Raw genomic sequence first — 17,879 nt, 5'->3', positions numbered from 1 at the left:
ATGCTAGAATGATTAAAGCAGAAATGGCATTAACCTTTTATCCATACATGCTGAACACCTAAAACATTTTGAGACATTCACACTTATTGGTCTTAGAACTCCTTACAGTCTTTGGGACTTCCCTGGTGGTACATTGGTTAAGACTCTGCGCTCCCAATGCAGGGGGCTCAAGTTCGATCTCTGGTAAGGGAACTAAAGATCCTGCATGCTGCAACTAAAGATCCCGCACGCTGCAATGAAGATCCCTGCAACAAAGATCCCGCGTGTGGCAACTAAGGCCCGGCACAGCCAAAAAAATAAAAATAGTCCTTAACAGTCCTAAAAATCAGGACCTCAAGGGTTTTTGTTGTTGTTTTTTGCTTTTTAAAAAAAATCTAGGTTATGTGTATCAATGTTTACTACATTAAAATTTAAAACTGAGAAATTTTAAAAATATTGTTTTAAAGTGACAAACCCATTACATGTTAGCATAAGTATTTTATGAAAAATAACTACACTTTCCAAAATATATTTAGTGAGAAGAGTGGCAGTGTTTTGTTTTTGCAAATCTCTTTAATGTTTGGCTTAATAGAAAACAGCTGGATTCTCTTCTGTGTTTCTGCTTCAATCTGTTGTAATGTTTAGTTGAAGCATATGAAAAAAATATGGCTTCACACAGATATGCAGTTGAAAAAGGAAGAAATAATTTAATAGGTTTTTCAGATAATTGTAGAGTTTTCCTTGATACTATACTCCAACTTGGTAAGTGGTAGTTTCTTAGAAGGTTAGTTGTAATGTAGAATCTGAAACCACACCAAGGAACTTCCATTTTCTGTTACACTAAATTTCATTGCCCTGTCTCACACTTTGAATGGATTCCTTACCCAAGCAAGACCTTATAATATTGTGCATGACTCATTTGGAAAATATTGATTCCTTGAGTTATGCAGACCTTCCAAGTGTTGACACATTTCACTATATACCATAAAAAATAGTATTCATTAATGTCACCACTGATATCAAAGTCTTTTAAGTATAGGGAATTGTCAAGCTCACAATGATGGGTTCAAGTTTAGTCAAATTCTAATTTTTCATGTAAAATCTCAGGTTTCATCATTGGCAGCAGATACTGTCACTTGTTTTCCTTCAAGCGACAAGCTTGCTTTGTTCATTTTTGAGAAAATATCTGCCAAATACCCAAGACTAAGTAACTGGTCTGTCAGTTGTTCTTTCAAGTATAAATATTTTCTCCATGAAAAAAATGGCTAGTTCAGTTTGCAACAAGGACTTTTCTTTAATACAACCACTGAACTTCAGTATACAGCAGAATTGTACTATGCTTAACTCACATTCTGTCACATGAAATATTAAAAAGATGTGTACTCTGGGTCAAGATTTACTAAAATTAATAATTTTTGCTGAATCATTGATATTCCTATGTCTTTTTTGTTTTGTTTCTAGTGTGTGGGGCAGTGAAGAATATGATTGATAGTTGATGCCATGAACTTGATTCATACTAAGGCATCCACAATTTAACCTAACATTCTTTTTTCCATCATCACTGCAAGTGTCAACACAGTGAAACAGGCAATTTCACAAGTGGCTTTGACCTCATCCATTTTCTGAAAGCATCTCAGGGGAACTGAGGGGTTTGTGGGCCACACTATGAGAACAACTGGCCTAAGAGAATTATTGAGGTTTTGTGTCATCCATCCATCCATCATTTGTTAAAGGCCTATTCTGACCAGGTATCATAAAAAAATGAGTAATTTCTTCCCCCCAGAACAGCACAGTTGAGGGCAAAATACAAACGTGTAAAATAATTATTATCTAGCGGAGGATGTATATCAGGAGAAAGCCCTGGGGAAGTCTTGAAAGACTCTTTATAGGAACCTTGACTTAGGCGCAGAGCTCAACAGGCTCTGTGAAGAGGTCACGCCCTTCAACTTTAATTCAGAATTTTTTGATTAGCTCTTGAATTCACAAGGTGGCAACAGACTCTCACAGCAAATATTTCAATTGAATTTTCTTAATTCTTACTACATTATGTGACCCCAAGAAAGCGATAAAGAAGAAAGGGACAATGACCAGCCTTCATGATTCTTTAGCAACAACCAAACCTGGAACAACTCAGCTGCCAGATTTAGTCAGACTGGTCCCTCTCACAAGCAGAAGCATAGAAACAAAAGAGCCTCCCTAGAGGACAGGAGGTTGGGTGAGCCCCTTTCAAGGCCTGCCTGTTTTCTGTCTACTCTGATGGTTAGACTCGGGGGGTGGGGGTGGGTAGCCTTCACTGTTTAAAATTATGACATAATTAAAAATATGTAGTAAAGTAGCAATTACGGGGGAGGGGGGCTGTAGTTCTTTAAGAAACTGATAGAATTAAAGAGCATCCTTTCTGAAGTCAGAGTGGGAGGTGAGTTCAGAGGCAGGAAGATGGGGTTTTCATTTTTCTTCCCAAATTGGTATAAAGTAGCAATGTCAACAAATCACTGAGAAATATCGCTATACCTGGCCTCTGTTCTATCCTGTTTGGGTCAGTAGCACCACCTGACGCTCTGTTACCCAAGCCCAAAATATGTATATTAGACTCGTCCTTCTCCCCCATACTTCCCATTCAACTAGTTTACAAACTCTTACAAGCTCTTCCTTCTTAACCTTTCCTCTATTTCTTGAGCCTTCCCATCCCCTTTTGTTACCACCTTAATTCAGGGCGTCATCTCCTTTCACTTCAAGAATTCTAAGGCTCCTTCTCATGCCACTGGAATCACCTTTGTAACACTCAAACCTGGTAACGCTTCCCTGCTTAAAATGGTGGGATGATTCCCACAGCCTGAAAGAAAAGGAACAAACTCCTTAGCTTGGAAAGTGAATCTGGTCCCTGCCTAAATGTTCAGCTTCGAAATACAGTGCCTCCACAAACTTTTTTGAACCAGTGAGATCAGGCTCTTTCCCACTTAAGAGTTCCTTTGCTCACGTGCCTCTGTCTGAAAGGCCCTTCACTCTCTCTACCTGGTGAATCTTACTTAACACAACCTAAGTATTCTCTCCCAATTAGAAAATACTGCTGTCTCTCACCACCACCTGGTATATAGTTCCATCACAGGAGTTACAGCAAATATCCAACTTACTGTTAACAAGTCTCTCTCCCCCTACTAGATGGTAAGATCCTTGAGGTAGGAATCATTTCTGAATTATTTGCACAACCTCAGCTTATCAGACATCAATTAGATGTCCCCTTCCCTCCCCCCCAGAGTTCCTATTGAGCCCTGAAGTCCTGTTACATGTCTCCCTCATGAAAGACACAAGTGACTGAACAAATTAAGGTCCCTGGACCAAAGGATGGCAGTCCAAAGGTACGAAGGAGAGAGAGGAGCAATCACAGTGAAGAGTAAGAGTGACACTCATGGGGGACACTGGAACAATGACCCTGAGTTCCTGCTGCTGGGGTGCCAAGAGCTGCTGGATCCCGCCCCACTTCTTCCAAGAGCTGGTTATCAGCTCTTCTTGGTTTCACTAATTCATTATACTCCCATTTTCTAGATTAAAAAGTACTTCAGCGCTACTATTCTCATCTCTCTTTTTAACACATTATTTTCCTTGCATTAATTCATGAATTTATGATTGTAAGAAGATAGTAAGCTCATATTAGGTAGGCTCCCATCTTAAATTTCAAGATGAGGAATAGAGCATTTTTCTATATAGTCACTAGGTATTTAGTTTTTTGTTTTTTAATTTATTTGGTTGTGTTAGGTCTCCGTTGCTGTGCGCGGGCTCCCTCTAGCTGCGACGAGCGGGGGCTACTCCTCGCTGTGGTGCGTGGGCCTCCCATTGGATGTTGTACAAAAGTATCTTCTAGGACTAGGATTGCTCTGCAGGCTTGGGAGACAGCACTTGGATGCTGTGGGATTTTAACAGCAATAGATTAGACCTAAGAACCTGGAGAGAAAAAAATAGGTGGTACTAAAACATTTACTTATTTTCTGTCTGTGAACTTCTTCCCAAGTATTTAATAATATCTTACAATTTTATATGTCAATTGTATCTCAATAAAACTGAAATTTAAAAAAGGAAAGAAATAATTGCCTACTCCAAGTCATGAAAACATTCTCCTTTATTCTCTTCTAAATGCTTTATAGTTTTAGAGCTTTCACTTTTAGGCCTAAGATTCAGCTCTAATTATTTTTTGTATATGGTGTGAAGCAGGGATCAATGTTTTCCTTTTTCCATAGGGACCAAAATCCATTAAAATTTTACTTTGGGGGACTTCCCTGGTGGTCCAGTGGTTAAGAATTCGCCTTCCAATGCAGGGGACATGGGTTCAATCCCTAGTCAGGGAACTAAGATCCCACGTACCACGGGGCAACTAAGCCCGTGCACTGCAACTACTGAGCCCACGCGCCACAACTAGAGAGCCTGTTTGCCACAACTACTGAGCCTGTGTTCTCTGGAGCCTGCACGCCACAACTAAAGAAGCCTGTGTGCTGCAACAAAGAGCCCACGCACCGTAACGAAAGATCCTGCATGCTGCAATGAAGATTCTGCGTGCCGTAACTAAGACCCGACGCAGCCAAATAAATAAATATTTTTTTTTAAATTTACTTTTCAACAGAATACATTTTATAATTCTCTTATGTAATTTTTATTCCTGAGAACACTTTAAAATATAGCTTTAAATCTTAATCTAAATGACACTTAGTTGATATATTTCTCAATATAAAGGCATTTTGCCTTAAGACTAATACTTTAAAAAATATTATTAAGGATAAAGTAGTAAAGTTAATCTTCTGGACAAATGAATTTGATTTCAAACTTAATTAAAATGCAATTCATTTATAAATTCAGCTCTCTTTGTAAAAGCAAAGCATGGTCGTTTTAGAACATTTATAATGTAAACATTACTTTTTACTATAATTTTAAGAGTTATTTGTTGCAATTATTAACATTTTATAATTATGAAATTGCATCTTTTGCTGTTGGCAAACAATCATAGAAAGTGAAGTTTTAGGTGTTGACAAATAGCACCACATTCAGTTGTAGCTAAAATTTTAAGTGGAAATATGATCATTTTCTTGAAGTATTTATATGTATACAATGTTCATGTTATATGTCTTACTGCTATCTATCTACAATGGATATGATCACATGATAAGTCTAAAAGAAGGGAACTATCTGTTGAGCACTTGCTATGTGATGAGCATTGAGCTACAAGCTTCCATTGCATGAATCTCACTTAACCTTCACAACAACCCTACAAGAGAAGCTTCATCCTCTGCGCCCCTCCCCCATTTTATAGATGAAGAAATCAAGACTCAATGAGGTTAAATATTTCCCCAAATCTATGGCTATTAAGGGACAGAGGTGGTGCTGTAAGGGAAGTCTATCTGGATTCAAAACCCAAGCTCTTTTCTCTATATCGCACTACTTTATTTACTGGGAGAAAATGGTTGATAAAAGATAAATTACATATCTTAGGACATTCATTGGTAAATTACTTTCAATAAATCAAAGAAGCAACATGTTTTTCTGAACATCTTGCTCAGAACTATGCCAGGCACTGTAAATACAATTAAGAGTGCTCTCTTACCATAAAGCACTTTATAATCTAGCTGAGGAGACATAACTACTATGTATGACACAACTAGTGAAAAATATTAGTTGAAATTAACTGTTAAAGTAAGATCTGGAGACTACAAATGGTGTAGCTGTTTTTGAAATGAAGGACTGTGTTGAGGACACTGAATTAACTTTTAGAGTGAGACCACGTTAGGAAGGGTCTTGCAAGAATAAAATTCAATAAAGTTGAATTTAAGAATCCCCTAGAGATTTTTGATTTGACATAAAGGAAGAGGTGTTTTTTAAAAGTTTTTTTTTTTTTTTCCAGCAGAAATATTCAGGGTATCTTTGAGTAGAGTATGAGGAATGAAGTCATGAGGAACCAGTTTTTGAAATTCTAGCAGAACAAGGGCCTGAACCAAGGTGATGTTGGTGAGAAACTTGAAGATCAAATGATATATTACCAGGATTAAAATTCTGCTCTCCAATAGTATTTTGCTCACTCTAGATATTATGATCAAAATAAAGAATACAAAAAACGTATACGGCTGTCGGCATACTCCCCCAAATATGGAAGTTCTAGATACATCTAATTTTAATCCGTATTGTTTTTGGTAAAGAGACTTGATCTTGTTATAGGAAAGCTGCTCATCCCTGTGAAAGTTAAAAACATTTTTAACGCCCTCTTACTCTACTGTAGTCTCTGAATAACTAGTTCTCCAGGAAAAAGGAAAGAGGATGGCATATTTTTATGAAATCTCTATAATGCTAGTGCCAACAAAATGTGATTTAATAGCTGTATGACATGTGGATTCTTTCAATTATCTTCAGTATACCAAAATTTTTTTATAAAGAGTTTTAAAGATTCATTTTCCTAAAGTATTGTTATACTAGCCCAATGCAATCTCTTCTTTCCAAATCTTTTAGGTAAGTACAGTATTATAAGGACATAAGCCTAACAGAGTAAGCACTCAGTAAATGTTTTTTGACTGGATAAACTGGAACATAAATCAATCATCATAATTTATATGGTAACCAATTCAGACCAAAGCAAAGAAGGATTATGAAACCAAAACATGAAATAATTTAGCAGAATTTTCATCTTAGAGATTAATTTTGATTCCAATGGCTTGTTTAAATTCATGGTTTTGTGGTTCCAAGATGTCATAGAAAACTCTTTTTTTGTCAAAATGGCCTCTAATAAAAAGTAAATCTTCAGTGGAATAGCTATCGTTTTTTCCAGTCCAAACAGTCAGGCTGTACCTGCATTAAAATAAAACAGAATTATATAGTTAAAAGAGAAAGATAAGAAACAGTGATGAAGAATTCCAAAAACCCTAAAAACAGTTACTCTCATTTGTCTCTAACCCAAATTCACACAGAAGAAAAAATTAATTAGCAGTGGTGGAACTATATTTTCCTGTTTCATTCCTTCATCAACATCAAAGGGACTAGAGAGAATAAAATTCACGCTGCTGTTGCCTAAATTAGGTCCCGCTGTATCTGAATTAATGTTAAATGGCTTTAGAAACCCAGACTGGTAGCACTGGAAATGGGCCCAATTTTGGACAAAAGAACTGAGGAGATTGTGTTGCTGATCAAGGAATCTGTTCCCTACACAAAAACCACAGCTCTAACCTGGTTTCTTCAGTAGCCAGGCCACAGTCGAAAGCACGACTGGAAGGGACAGTGAAGAGACACAAATGTCACTGACGTTCCCAACATTCATATTCACTTATAAGTGGCCCCGCTATCCCTTCCGGGGGTTTTCTGTATGAGATACAAGAATGCCAAGAGATGTCACTAAGAATACCAAACAGAATAAACCTAGATGTATTTCTGGAGTTAAAAAACAATAATAATATGTGAAGATTTATTATGGATATAAGAATATGATCAGAATTGTAATGTTAATTAAATCATATATTTTCATTTCTCCTGTGACATTACTATTACATTACTCTTAGTAGAGTTTAGAGAAATGCGAAGCTGTTAAGTATTTTCATATTTATTTTCCTCATAAACTTGTCAGAATCCAGGGAAAATCTCCAAAGCAGTTCTTCTGCTAATGATAAAAAACAGTCTAAACAATGTATATATTCTTGTTATACTGACACATTACTGTCCTTAAGGAAATGTAACAAAGGAAAGTACTTTGGATTTTGTTCCATAGTAGTATTATGTGACAGACTAAAAAAGAATTTTAAACTACAGTAGGGAACACAGAAAAAAAAATGAGAATTACTTTAAAAACTTATATTTTTGCTAAAATGGCATTTTTATTACTTTATTGAGCACCATGGTGACAAACGTTATAAAAAGACAGATATGAATTTAGGTTAAAAGAAGTTATTCATTTTATTTCCAGTGTCATTTTGCCTCTTTTAATCCTCCCGCTACTGTATTTAAACAAAAAGTAGGAAAAATAAAATTGACTAAGGGTATTTTAAATGCATTCATTCAAATCAATTCTCAGATTTCATTTTTAAAGCTCTTTTCATTGTGATGTAACATGTATAGGAAAAGATGCATAAAACATAAATGTTTTAACAAATTATTATAAAATGAACTCCAGTGTAACAAAACACAAATCAAGAAAAAACACTGCCAGCACCTCAGGAGACACCTGTATATCACTGCCCCATCACAACCTCGCCTTTCCCCCAGAGTCCTCACAACCTTGTCTTTTGGGTTGCCATCTTCTTGCTTTATTTACCACCTGTATATCCATCCTAGACAATACAGTTTTATTTTTGCCTGTTAATGAATTTTATATAAATGGAATCATACAGGATATAAGTTTTTGGTCTTGCTTCTTTTGCTGAATATTGTTTGTGACATTTATCCAACTTAAAACAGGTAGTTGGTTTATGCATTTTCTTTGGGAAACAGTTTAGCAGTATCTACTAAAGCTGAAAGTATGAATATCCTATGACCTAGAAATTCTATTTCTAGAAATTCCTTTCTGATATAACCTTTATAAATGCAGGCACATTTGCACCAGGATGTGTGTGTGTGTGTGTGTGTGTGTGTGTGTGTGTTCACATTTATATATATGAATGTTCCCAGCAGCAATCTTTGCAATAGCCAAAACCATGAAATAATCCAAATGTCATTCAATGATAGAATAAACTCTGAATGATGTTGAATGTTTTGCCTGTGTTCTCTTCTAGGAGATTTATGGTGTTATGTTTTATATTTAAGTCTTTAAGCCATTTTGAGTTTATTTTTGTGTATGGTGTGAGGGTGTATTCTAACTTCATTGATTTGCATGTGGCTGTCCAACTTTCCCAACACTGCTTGCTGAAGAGCCTGTATTTTCCCTATTGTATATTCTTGCTTCCTTTGTCAAGGATTAACCGACCTTAGGCGTGTGGGTTTATTTCTGGGCTCTCTATTCTGTCCCATTGATCTGTATGTCTGTTTTTGTGCTAATACCACACTATTTTGACTACTGTAGCTTTGTAGTATTGTCTGAAGCCTGGGAGTGTTATGCCTCCTGCTTTGTTCTTTTTCCTCAGGATTTCTTTGGCAATTCTGGGTCTTTTAATTGTTCTAGTTCTGTGAAAAAATGCCATGGGTAATTTGATAGGAATTGTATTAAATCTGTAGATTGCTTTGGGTAGTATGGCCATTTTAATAATGTTAACCCTTCTAATCCAAGAGCATGGGATATCTTTCCATTTCTTTGAATCATCTTCAATTTCCTTTATTAATGGTAAACAACAAAGCTTTAATGTAATATTACTAGAGAAATTTTCATAACATTGGGGATGGGAAAGAATTCTTAAACAAGACACAAAAATCACTAGCCATGAAGGATATGTTCGAGTAATCTGAACACATTAAAATTCAGAAATTCCTTCCATCAAAAGACACCATGAACACTCTTGCACTGCTGGTGGGAATGTGAATTGGTTCAGCCACTATGGAGAACAGTATGGAGGTTCCTTAAAAAACTACAAATAGAACTACCATATGACCCAGCAATACCACTACTGGGCATATACCCTGAGAAAACCAAAATTCAAAAAGAGTCATGTACCAAAATGTTCATTGCAGCTCTATTTACAGTAGCCCAGAGATGGAAACAACCTAAGTGTCCATCATCGGATGAATGGATAAAGAAGATGTGGCACATATATACAATGGAACATTACTCAGCCATAAAAAGAAACGAAATTGAGCTATTTGTAATGAGGTGGATAGACCTAGAGTCTGTCATACAGAGTGAAGTAAGTCAGAAAGAAAAAGACAAATACCGTATGCTAACACATATATATGGAATTTAAGAAGAAAAAAAAAATGTCATGAAGAACCTAGGGGTAAGACAGGAATAAAGACACAGACCTACTGGAGAACAGACTTGAGGATATGGGGAGGGGGAAGGGTGAGCTGTGACAGGGCGAGAGAGAGTCATGGACATATATACACTAACAAACGTAAGGTAGATAACTAGTGGGAAGCAGCCGCATGGCACAGGGATATCGATCAGCTCAGTGCTTTGTGACCGCCTGGAGGGGTGGGATAGGGAGGGTGGGAGGGAGGGAGACGCAAGAGGGAAGAGATATGGGAACATATGTATAACTGATTCACTTTGTTATAAAGCAGAAACTAACACACCATTGTAAAGCAATTATACCCCAAAAAAGATGTTAAAAAAAAAAAAAGACACCATGAAGAACATGAACAGGTTAGGCACAGAGTTGTGGAAGATTTTTGTAAATCAAAAGGACTCTAACACAGAATTTATAATGAACTTACCTATGAAATAGAAACAGACTCACTGATATAGAGAACAGACTTGGCAGTTGCTAAGGGGGAGGGAGCCTGGAAGAGGGATGGATTGGGAGTTTGGGATTAGCAGATGCAAACTATTATATACACAGTGGATAAACAACAAGGTCCTACTGTATAGAACAGGGAACTATATTCAATCTCCTGTGATAAACCATAATGGAAAAGAATATGAAAAAGAATGTATACATGTGTATGTATGTATATATATATATATATATGTATAAATTAATCACTTTGCTGTACAGTAGAAATGAACACATTGTAAATCAACTATACTTCAATAAAATTTTTTTAAAAAGCTTTGTTGCTTACCTTTCATATTTAATAAAAGACTCTGAAAGAGATGAAGTTAAGAGAAACCCAAAATTAGGCAGAGTTCCAAAACAAATCAACAATAACAAAAACAGGACACCCCCCCAAAAACAACAACAACAACAAACTAGACAGAGAAGTAGAAGAATCCACTTAGTGCAATGCCATGGAGCCAAAGGACAAGGGAGTTTCAAACTGAAAAGGGAGACCAGCAGTACTCAAATGTTGCAGAGGTTAAGAATTTGGCTTGAACAAAGCATGATCTTCAAATGAGAAATTTCAGGAGAGTAACTGACTACACAGAAGTGGAAGGTGAGGAAACTGAGGCAGTAAGTAATGAAAGAAATGGGATGACAGGATCATCCTATTTGAACATGGCAGCCTAAAGTCAGCACTGCCTCCTTTTTCTCCTAGAATCACCTTAAAGTAACAAAAAGAACAAAAGAATGAAAATAGAAACCCCATCTTCAATGAGAGCTGAAAGTGCAAATTACAAAACAGGTGAGAAGGTTTCTAACAGCAAGAGAAATTAAGGCCACATGTTAAGGAGGTGGAGAGAGTTTGCTCATGTATGCAGATTACAGAGAAGGCCTATAAGAGACTCTTCTGGATGAGAGGCATATCCCACGGAAACACTTTGCACAGTGGGAATGGTGTCCTTGAACTACGAGTGGGAGCTTTCCTGGATTAGATTTGGTCTCAAAAAGCAGTGGAGACAAAGAAATAGAACAGGAAAGCCATAGTTGTAGGAATCAGACTGTTCCTGTGAAAACCCAAAAGTTTAAATTTAAGGGACACGTGAAAGATCTTACCTAGAGACACCACAACTGCTTATCTCCATTGACTGGGGAGAAGTTAAAGGCTAAACAAGTCACACGTAAGACTCTCTGGGTCATAAAGAGCATAGTCCTGATCCCTCTCCACTATGAACTTTAGGCAAGTAGCTGGTCTAAAAAACACCTCACTTTCTTTAAAGCAGATAATCAAAATAAATTTGGCAGAGATTTTATACAAAGAAAATATACAAGAAAATATAAGAAAAAACACATGGCAGATGGAGAAATAAAAACCTCATCATTAGAAAAAAACTATCAGATAGCTGAAACAGATATAAAACTACTTAAAAAAAAGAAAGCCACAGAACAGACGAAAGCCATAACCCACACATTTTTTAAATGATGCAGTTGCCTTTTTGAAGAGCACAAAGCAGATATACAAATTCATGGAAGAAGTTTCAAGACAACAGAAAAGAGATGATAAAATATTAATTGGCAGATCTTAGGAAAGAAGTGGAAAATTAATACTATTACAGAAATATGGTGAAATCTGAAGGTATACTAGACTAGAGAGAACAGACATTGTTGAAAATATTGTAAGGGTCAGAGAAGACAAATTATAAAATACAGTAAAATAAAATGCAAACAAATAAAAAGGAAAGAAAGACTAAAGAGAAAACAATAGATACCAAAGACAGGCAAAGGAGATCTACATATTCATCACTGGAGTTTCTGAAAGAGAAAACATAGTGGTACAAAGGCAACAGAACAAGTATTTAAAAATACAATTCAGAGAAGTATTACAGAAAAGAAGAGCATTTAAATCTATATATTGAAAAAAATGCCATATTGCTGAAAAAACTGGTATAGAATGGTCCATACTGAGACATATTCTAGTAAAATTACTAGGCCTCAAAGATAAAGAGCCCTTTCTACATTCAGTTTCCCCCATTTCCCCTCTCCAAAATCAAGTCGCTTATAAGGGCAAACAAATAATCAGGCTGGCTTCACACTTTGCCACATCAATACTCACATTAGAAAGCAGAAGAGGGGCTTCCCTAGTGGCGCAGTGGTTAAGAATCTGCCTGCCAATTCAGGGGACACGGGTTCAAGCCCTAGTCTGGGAAGATCCCACATGCCATGGAGCAACTAAGCCCGTGCGCCACAACTACTGAGCCTGAGCTCTAGAGCCTGCGAGCCACAACTACTGAGCCCACGTGCCACAACTACTGAAGCCTGCTGCCTAGAGCCCATGCTCTGCAACAAGACAAGCCACCGCAATGAGAAGCCCGTGCACCGCAATGAACAGTAGCCCCCACAAGCCACAACTAGAGAAAGCCTGCACACAGCAACGAAGACCCAATGCAGCCAAAAATAAATAAATAAAATAAATAAATAAATAAAAAGAAAGCAGAAGAGCAGGGCTTCCTTGGTGGTGCAGTGGTTAAGAATCCACCTTCCAATGCAGGGGACATGGGTTTGAACCCTGGTCTGGGAAGATCCCACATGCTGTGGAGCAACTAAGCCAGTGCGCCACAACTACTGAGTCTGCACTCTAGAGCCCACGAGCCACAACTACTGAGCTCGTGTGCCACAACTACTGAGCCTGCGTGCCACAACTACTGAAACCTGCACACCTAGAGCCCGTGCTTCACAACAAGAGAAACCACCGCAATGAGAAGCCCAAGCACCGCAACAAAGAGTAGCCCCCGCTCGCTGCAACTAGAGAAAGCCCACGCACAGCCACGAAGACCCAATGTAGCCAAAAAAATAAATAAATTTATATTTAAAAAAAAAGAAAGGAGAAGGGCAATGCCCTCAAAATTCAAAAGGCATTGTGAGCCAAGAATTTTACAGCCAGCCAATCTAGCATTCAATATGAAGTACAAAGTTGGACATTAAGAGAGTACAGTCAACTCAAATTAGGTGAGAGGGGGGTGAAGAAATACACAAATTCTATTATTGCTCATGGAAGTTAACGGGCACTTGTAAAGAAGTAAATTAAGCATATTTTATAAAGTAGCAGTAAGAAATAACCAATAGGAAAAAAAAACTAACTTACCAAATATTCAGAATTAAAAATACAAAAGAAAGAAAATAGCTACAGTGAAATGCTTTTTCAAGCTACAGAAATAGCAAATATGTTAATTTTTCTTTTAAATGACAGAAAGAAGACCAGACATATCTGTGTTATAAATAAATGTAAATAAGTTAAACTCTTCTTTTTAAAAGAAAGACTGTTAGATTAGATTAATGAGAGCTAGGTATCTAGGCATCTGATAAGGAATTTAACAACATGGAAAGAAAGAAGGCTAGAAAGAACCCTCAGGGGTTGGGTTGAAATTGGAAATATCAGTATGAACTCATGGGCTGGTTAAACACACACACACACACACACACACACACACACAGAGAAATGTTTATGTATGTAAGTCTATATAGATGTGTTTTTATATACATACATATATACATACACAGACCATAACTACACATATACATACACATATATTTTCCAGCTCTGTCCATTAAGAGGTCCTGGAAGCACTGACACCCTAGGAGCAATGATTATACTAAAATCCCAGATTTTGCTTTCTAAATACCACCTGCTGCTATAATCAAGCAGAGATCCTTGAAGAAGTGACTGATTTGAGAACTGGGACAAGTACGTGATGAGCTTGCCAAGAATGCAAGACCTGAGGTCTGTCATGAGGAAATATTGAACTGACCGAGACTGTGGACATTTTTCATAATAAAAGGCCTGTAGTCTTGAAGACTGTCATGTGTACGAGAGGAAGGGAAAAACTGAGGAACTAACTATTTTGAAGGAGACTTATGCAAACTAAATGTAATGCATGTTCCTGGAGAGTTTCTTGGACCACAAGAAAATAAGAAGGATTGCTGGAATGGCATATAAATTTGAATGGGGTCTGCAGACTGCATGGCAGTGTTGCCTCAATGCTGATTTCCTGGTTGGAAGGTTGCATACTAGTAATACAGGAGTGCATCTTTGTGTGGGGAAGTGTACACTGCAGTACTTAAGGATATGAGGCATCATGATAGAAAAAAAAACATAGAAAAAAAGAGAGAAAGAGAGGTGGGGGGAGAGAGAGGGATGGAGGGAGAGAGAATGGTTAAACAATTTGGGAATCTGGGTAAAGGAGATGTAGTAGTTTTATGCAACTTTTCTGTATGTTTAAAATTATTTTTTTAATGACAATAAATCAGCCTTAAAACAGTCAATGAAAAATAAAACTTTATAAATTTATTTTTCAAAGAAAAGATAAAGCAAAGTTATTCAAGCCAAACAAAAAGACAATGTGAATTTAGGTAAAAAATATCATTAAACAAGACCAAGAAGGAGAACTTTTAATAATAAGGTATAATTCTTCATGAAGATAATAAAACCTATATGAATATGCCCCAAATAACATATCATGAGCATTTAATAAGCAAAAATTATAAAGGCAGAAGAGGAAGCAGACAAAAACACTTTAATAGTTGGAGACTTTAACTCTCTTAGTCCATAAGAGAGCAAGTAGCCAAAAAATTAAAGATGCCAAATATTTGCACACATGCAAAATGGCACATTCATAAGGTTATTCATTATAGCATTGTTTGTAATATCAAAGATTAAAAACATCCTTTATGTTCATCAATAGGGAGGCTGGTTAGATAAATTATAGTACATACATAAATACAATGCACCTAGAAAAGGAGGAACTTTGAAAAAAGCTCCAAGATGTATTGGTAAGTTAAAAAAAAAAAAGCAAAGAACAGAACAGAAGCAAGGTATATAATATGATACCTTTTGTTTTAAAAAGGAGGGGAAAATAAGAATCTATACTTGTATTCACTTTTATATGCATAAAGAAACTACTAATGTGGTTGAACAAGAAACTGACAACTGTGCTTAGTGAGGCTGGGCAGGACTGGGTGAATGGGAGAAAGGCTTTTCACAGTATAACTCTGTTCATTGGTTTTTAAACCTTGTGATTATATTACTTATTCAAAGAATTACATTAAAAATATTTTTAAAAGCAAAGAGTAAGGCATGAAAGACTTAAATAACGTAACTAATAATGTATGTTATTAACCTGTCACAGTAGGTTTATTCTAATATCCAGTCTCCTTTCTGTCTTATAGCAATCCCCTGAATTCTAACTAGGCAAAAGACTGTACAGAATAATAGCTACATGTCCCAGCTTCCCCTGCAGCTAGGTATAGGCATACGACTAAGTTAAAGCCAATGAGTGTGTCCAGTGCCCTTGAAGAACAGACACAGGCCCTGAGCCTCTTTTTCCCTCCATCCTACCAACTGGAACTCAGACATGGCAGTAATCAATCTGACCATATAGATGAGGTCAATATCCTAAGGAAGACAAGTACCAAGACAGAAGGATTTTGGGTCCCCAACACTGTGAAGGCATCAAATCTGCCCTGGCCTATTTATGCTTTTCCAGTTATGTGAGACAGAAACAAACTTAAGTTTAAGCTATTGTTAATTTAGGTTTCTGTTATAACAGCCAAACTATATCCTCATAAAATACATGAACTCATACAAATATCCATATATCAAACCATTAATAAAACCTTAATAAAGTCTATGAAGTAGAAATAATATAGACATTATCTGATTACTATACAATAAACCTAGAAAACTATTAACCAATCCAAAATAAAATAATTCTACTATCTCAGTGCCTAAAAAATTTTCTCTTAAAAACAACTTTTGAGACAAAGGAGAACAAAACCACAATTGCAGAATATTTATAAATTAACAGTGATGAAAACCTACACATAAGATACAATAAGATACAGCTACAGCAGTGGTCAGAGAAAAAAGTATAGTCTTAAATATTTATGTTAATAAATATAAATATATTAATAAATATTAAAAATGAAAAGAAGCATCTAACTCAAGAAATTAGAAGAAACTACATGAAAAGAATTTTAAAAGATAAAAAGCAGAAATTAGTAAATCATAAACCAGAAAAATACATAATCCAAGAGTTCATTTTAAAAAAAAAGAGAAATAAATCATTTTCTAGTTTAATCAAGACACAAAGGAGAAAACTCAGATAAACAAAATAAGGAAATTATTTTAGAGACACAGAAGAAACCAAAAGAAAACTATTTTAATCATCTGTGTGTAAATAAATCTTAAAACTTGGGTGAGATAAACAATATTTTAGGAAAATACAATATATCAAAATTGGCTACCATACAGAAAATCAACCATTTACCATGTAAGAAATAGAAAAGACTGTATACGTTAAGCTTTCCCCAAAGCACCAGGTTTAAATGGTTTCAGTGTTGAGTTTATGAAAACTCAGGTACAGGCCTCATTTGAATGTTACCTTTAACATCCCCGAAAATGTGAAAAGAAAGAAAGGTCCCTAGTTTTTTAATGAAATATTCATGATATTGATACCTAAAACTGAGAAAGAAAAAAAAACTACAGACCAATCTCACTTTCAAATGCTGAAATCCTAACTAAAATATTAGCAATAAAGTTCAGCAGTACATTAAAAGAATGATAAATTCTAATCAAGTGGGGTTTTTCTGTAAATGTGTGGATGGTTCAATATATAAGATATTAATAAAATTTATTTTATTAATAGATAAAGGGAGAAAATATTTATTTTCATAGAAACTGAAAAAAGCATTTAGTAAAAACTCAATACCCACAGGAATGTGGATACTTCTTTAATGTTTGAGTATATGCTTCCTTACTCTCTACAATATAGTGAATTATCAAACAGGGTCTTTTTCTGGATGCTTTGTGATCATTCTTTATTTGTTAGAATTCTTTACAACTATTTGACATATGTGTTGAGGATGGTTTTACCAGAACCTATTTTTATGTATTCAAATGTATCAAACTTTCCTTCTATAGCTTCTGGGTTTTGTGCCTTACTAAGAAGGGTCTTCTCCATTCTGAAACTATATAAAAAAAGAATCATCACTTGTGGTTTTTTTAATGCATTTAATGTTTGTTGCTCAAGTCTTTAATTCATCTGGAATTTATTTTGAGGAAGGATTAAGGAAAGATGTTAACTTTGTTTTTCCTACAATGTTGGCCTGTTGTCCCAACACAAGTTATTGAACTTTTGCTCCAATGATCTGAAATACCAGATTTTTCCTGTTCTAAGTTCCATGATAGAGTTGGGTTTATTTTTGGACATTCCCTGCTGTTCTATTGACTAGTCTACTGAAAAGACAGTATCAAAACTATTCCAATATCTGTAGCTTTATAATATTTAATATATGGTCCAACCAATTTTTATTACATATTAAAATAATAAAATTTTGGGAATTCCCTGGAGGTCCAGTGGTAAGGGCTTGGTGCTTTCACTGCCGAGGGTCCAGGTTCAATTCCTGGTCAGGGAACTAAGATCCCACAAGCCGCGTGGCCAAAATAAATAAATAAATAAATAAATAAAATAATAATAAATA

General features: G+C 35.9%; 1 protein-coding gene across 1 annotated transcript in view; it reads right to left on the bottom strand.

The window, feature by feature from the left end:
* Positions 1-4,765: 4,765 nt before the first annotated feature.
* Positions 4,766-17,879, bottom strand: part of FAM151B (family with sequence similarity 151 member B) — a 34,640-nt gene continuing 21,526 nt past the window's right edge. The window contains exon 6 of the mRNA XM_065875098.1: positions 4,766-6,798. Within this exon, the coding sequence (XP_065731170.1) occupies positions 6,639-6,798 (160 nt within the window). The 3' untranslated portion in view covers positions 4,766-6,638. The remainder of the gene's footprint in view (positions 6,799-17,879) is intronic.

The sequence above is a fragment of the Phocoena phocoena genome, chromosome 3 (assembly GCF_963924675.1).
Source record: "Phocoena phocoena chromosome 3, mPhoPho1.1, whole genome shotgun sequence".
NCBI classification, from domain to species: domain Eukaryota; kingdom Metazoa; phylum Chordata; class Mammalia; order Artiodactyla; family Phocoenidae; genus Phocoena; species Phocoena phocoena.
The sequence above is the reverse complement of the archived record's forward strand: the minus strand, read 5'-3'. Positions and strand labels throughout refer to the sequence as shown.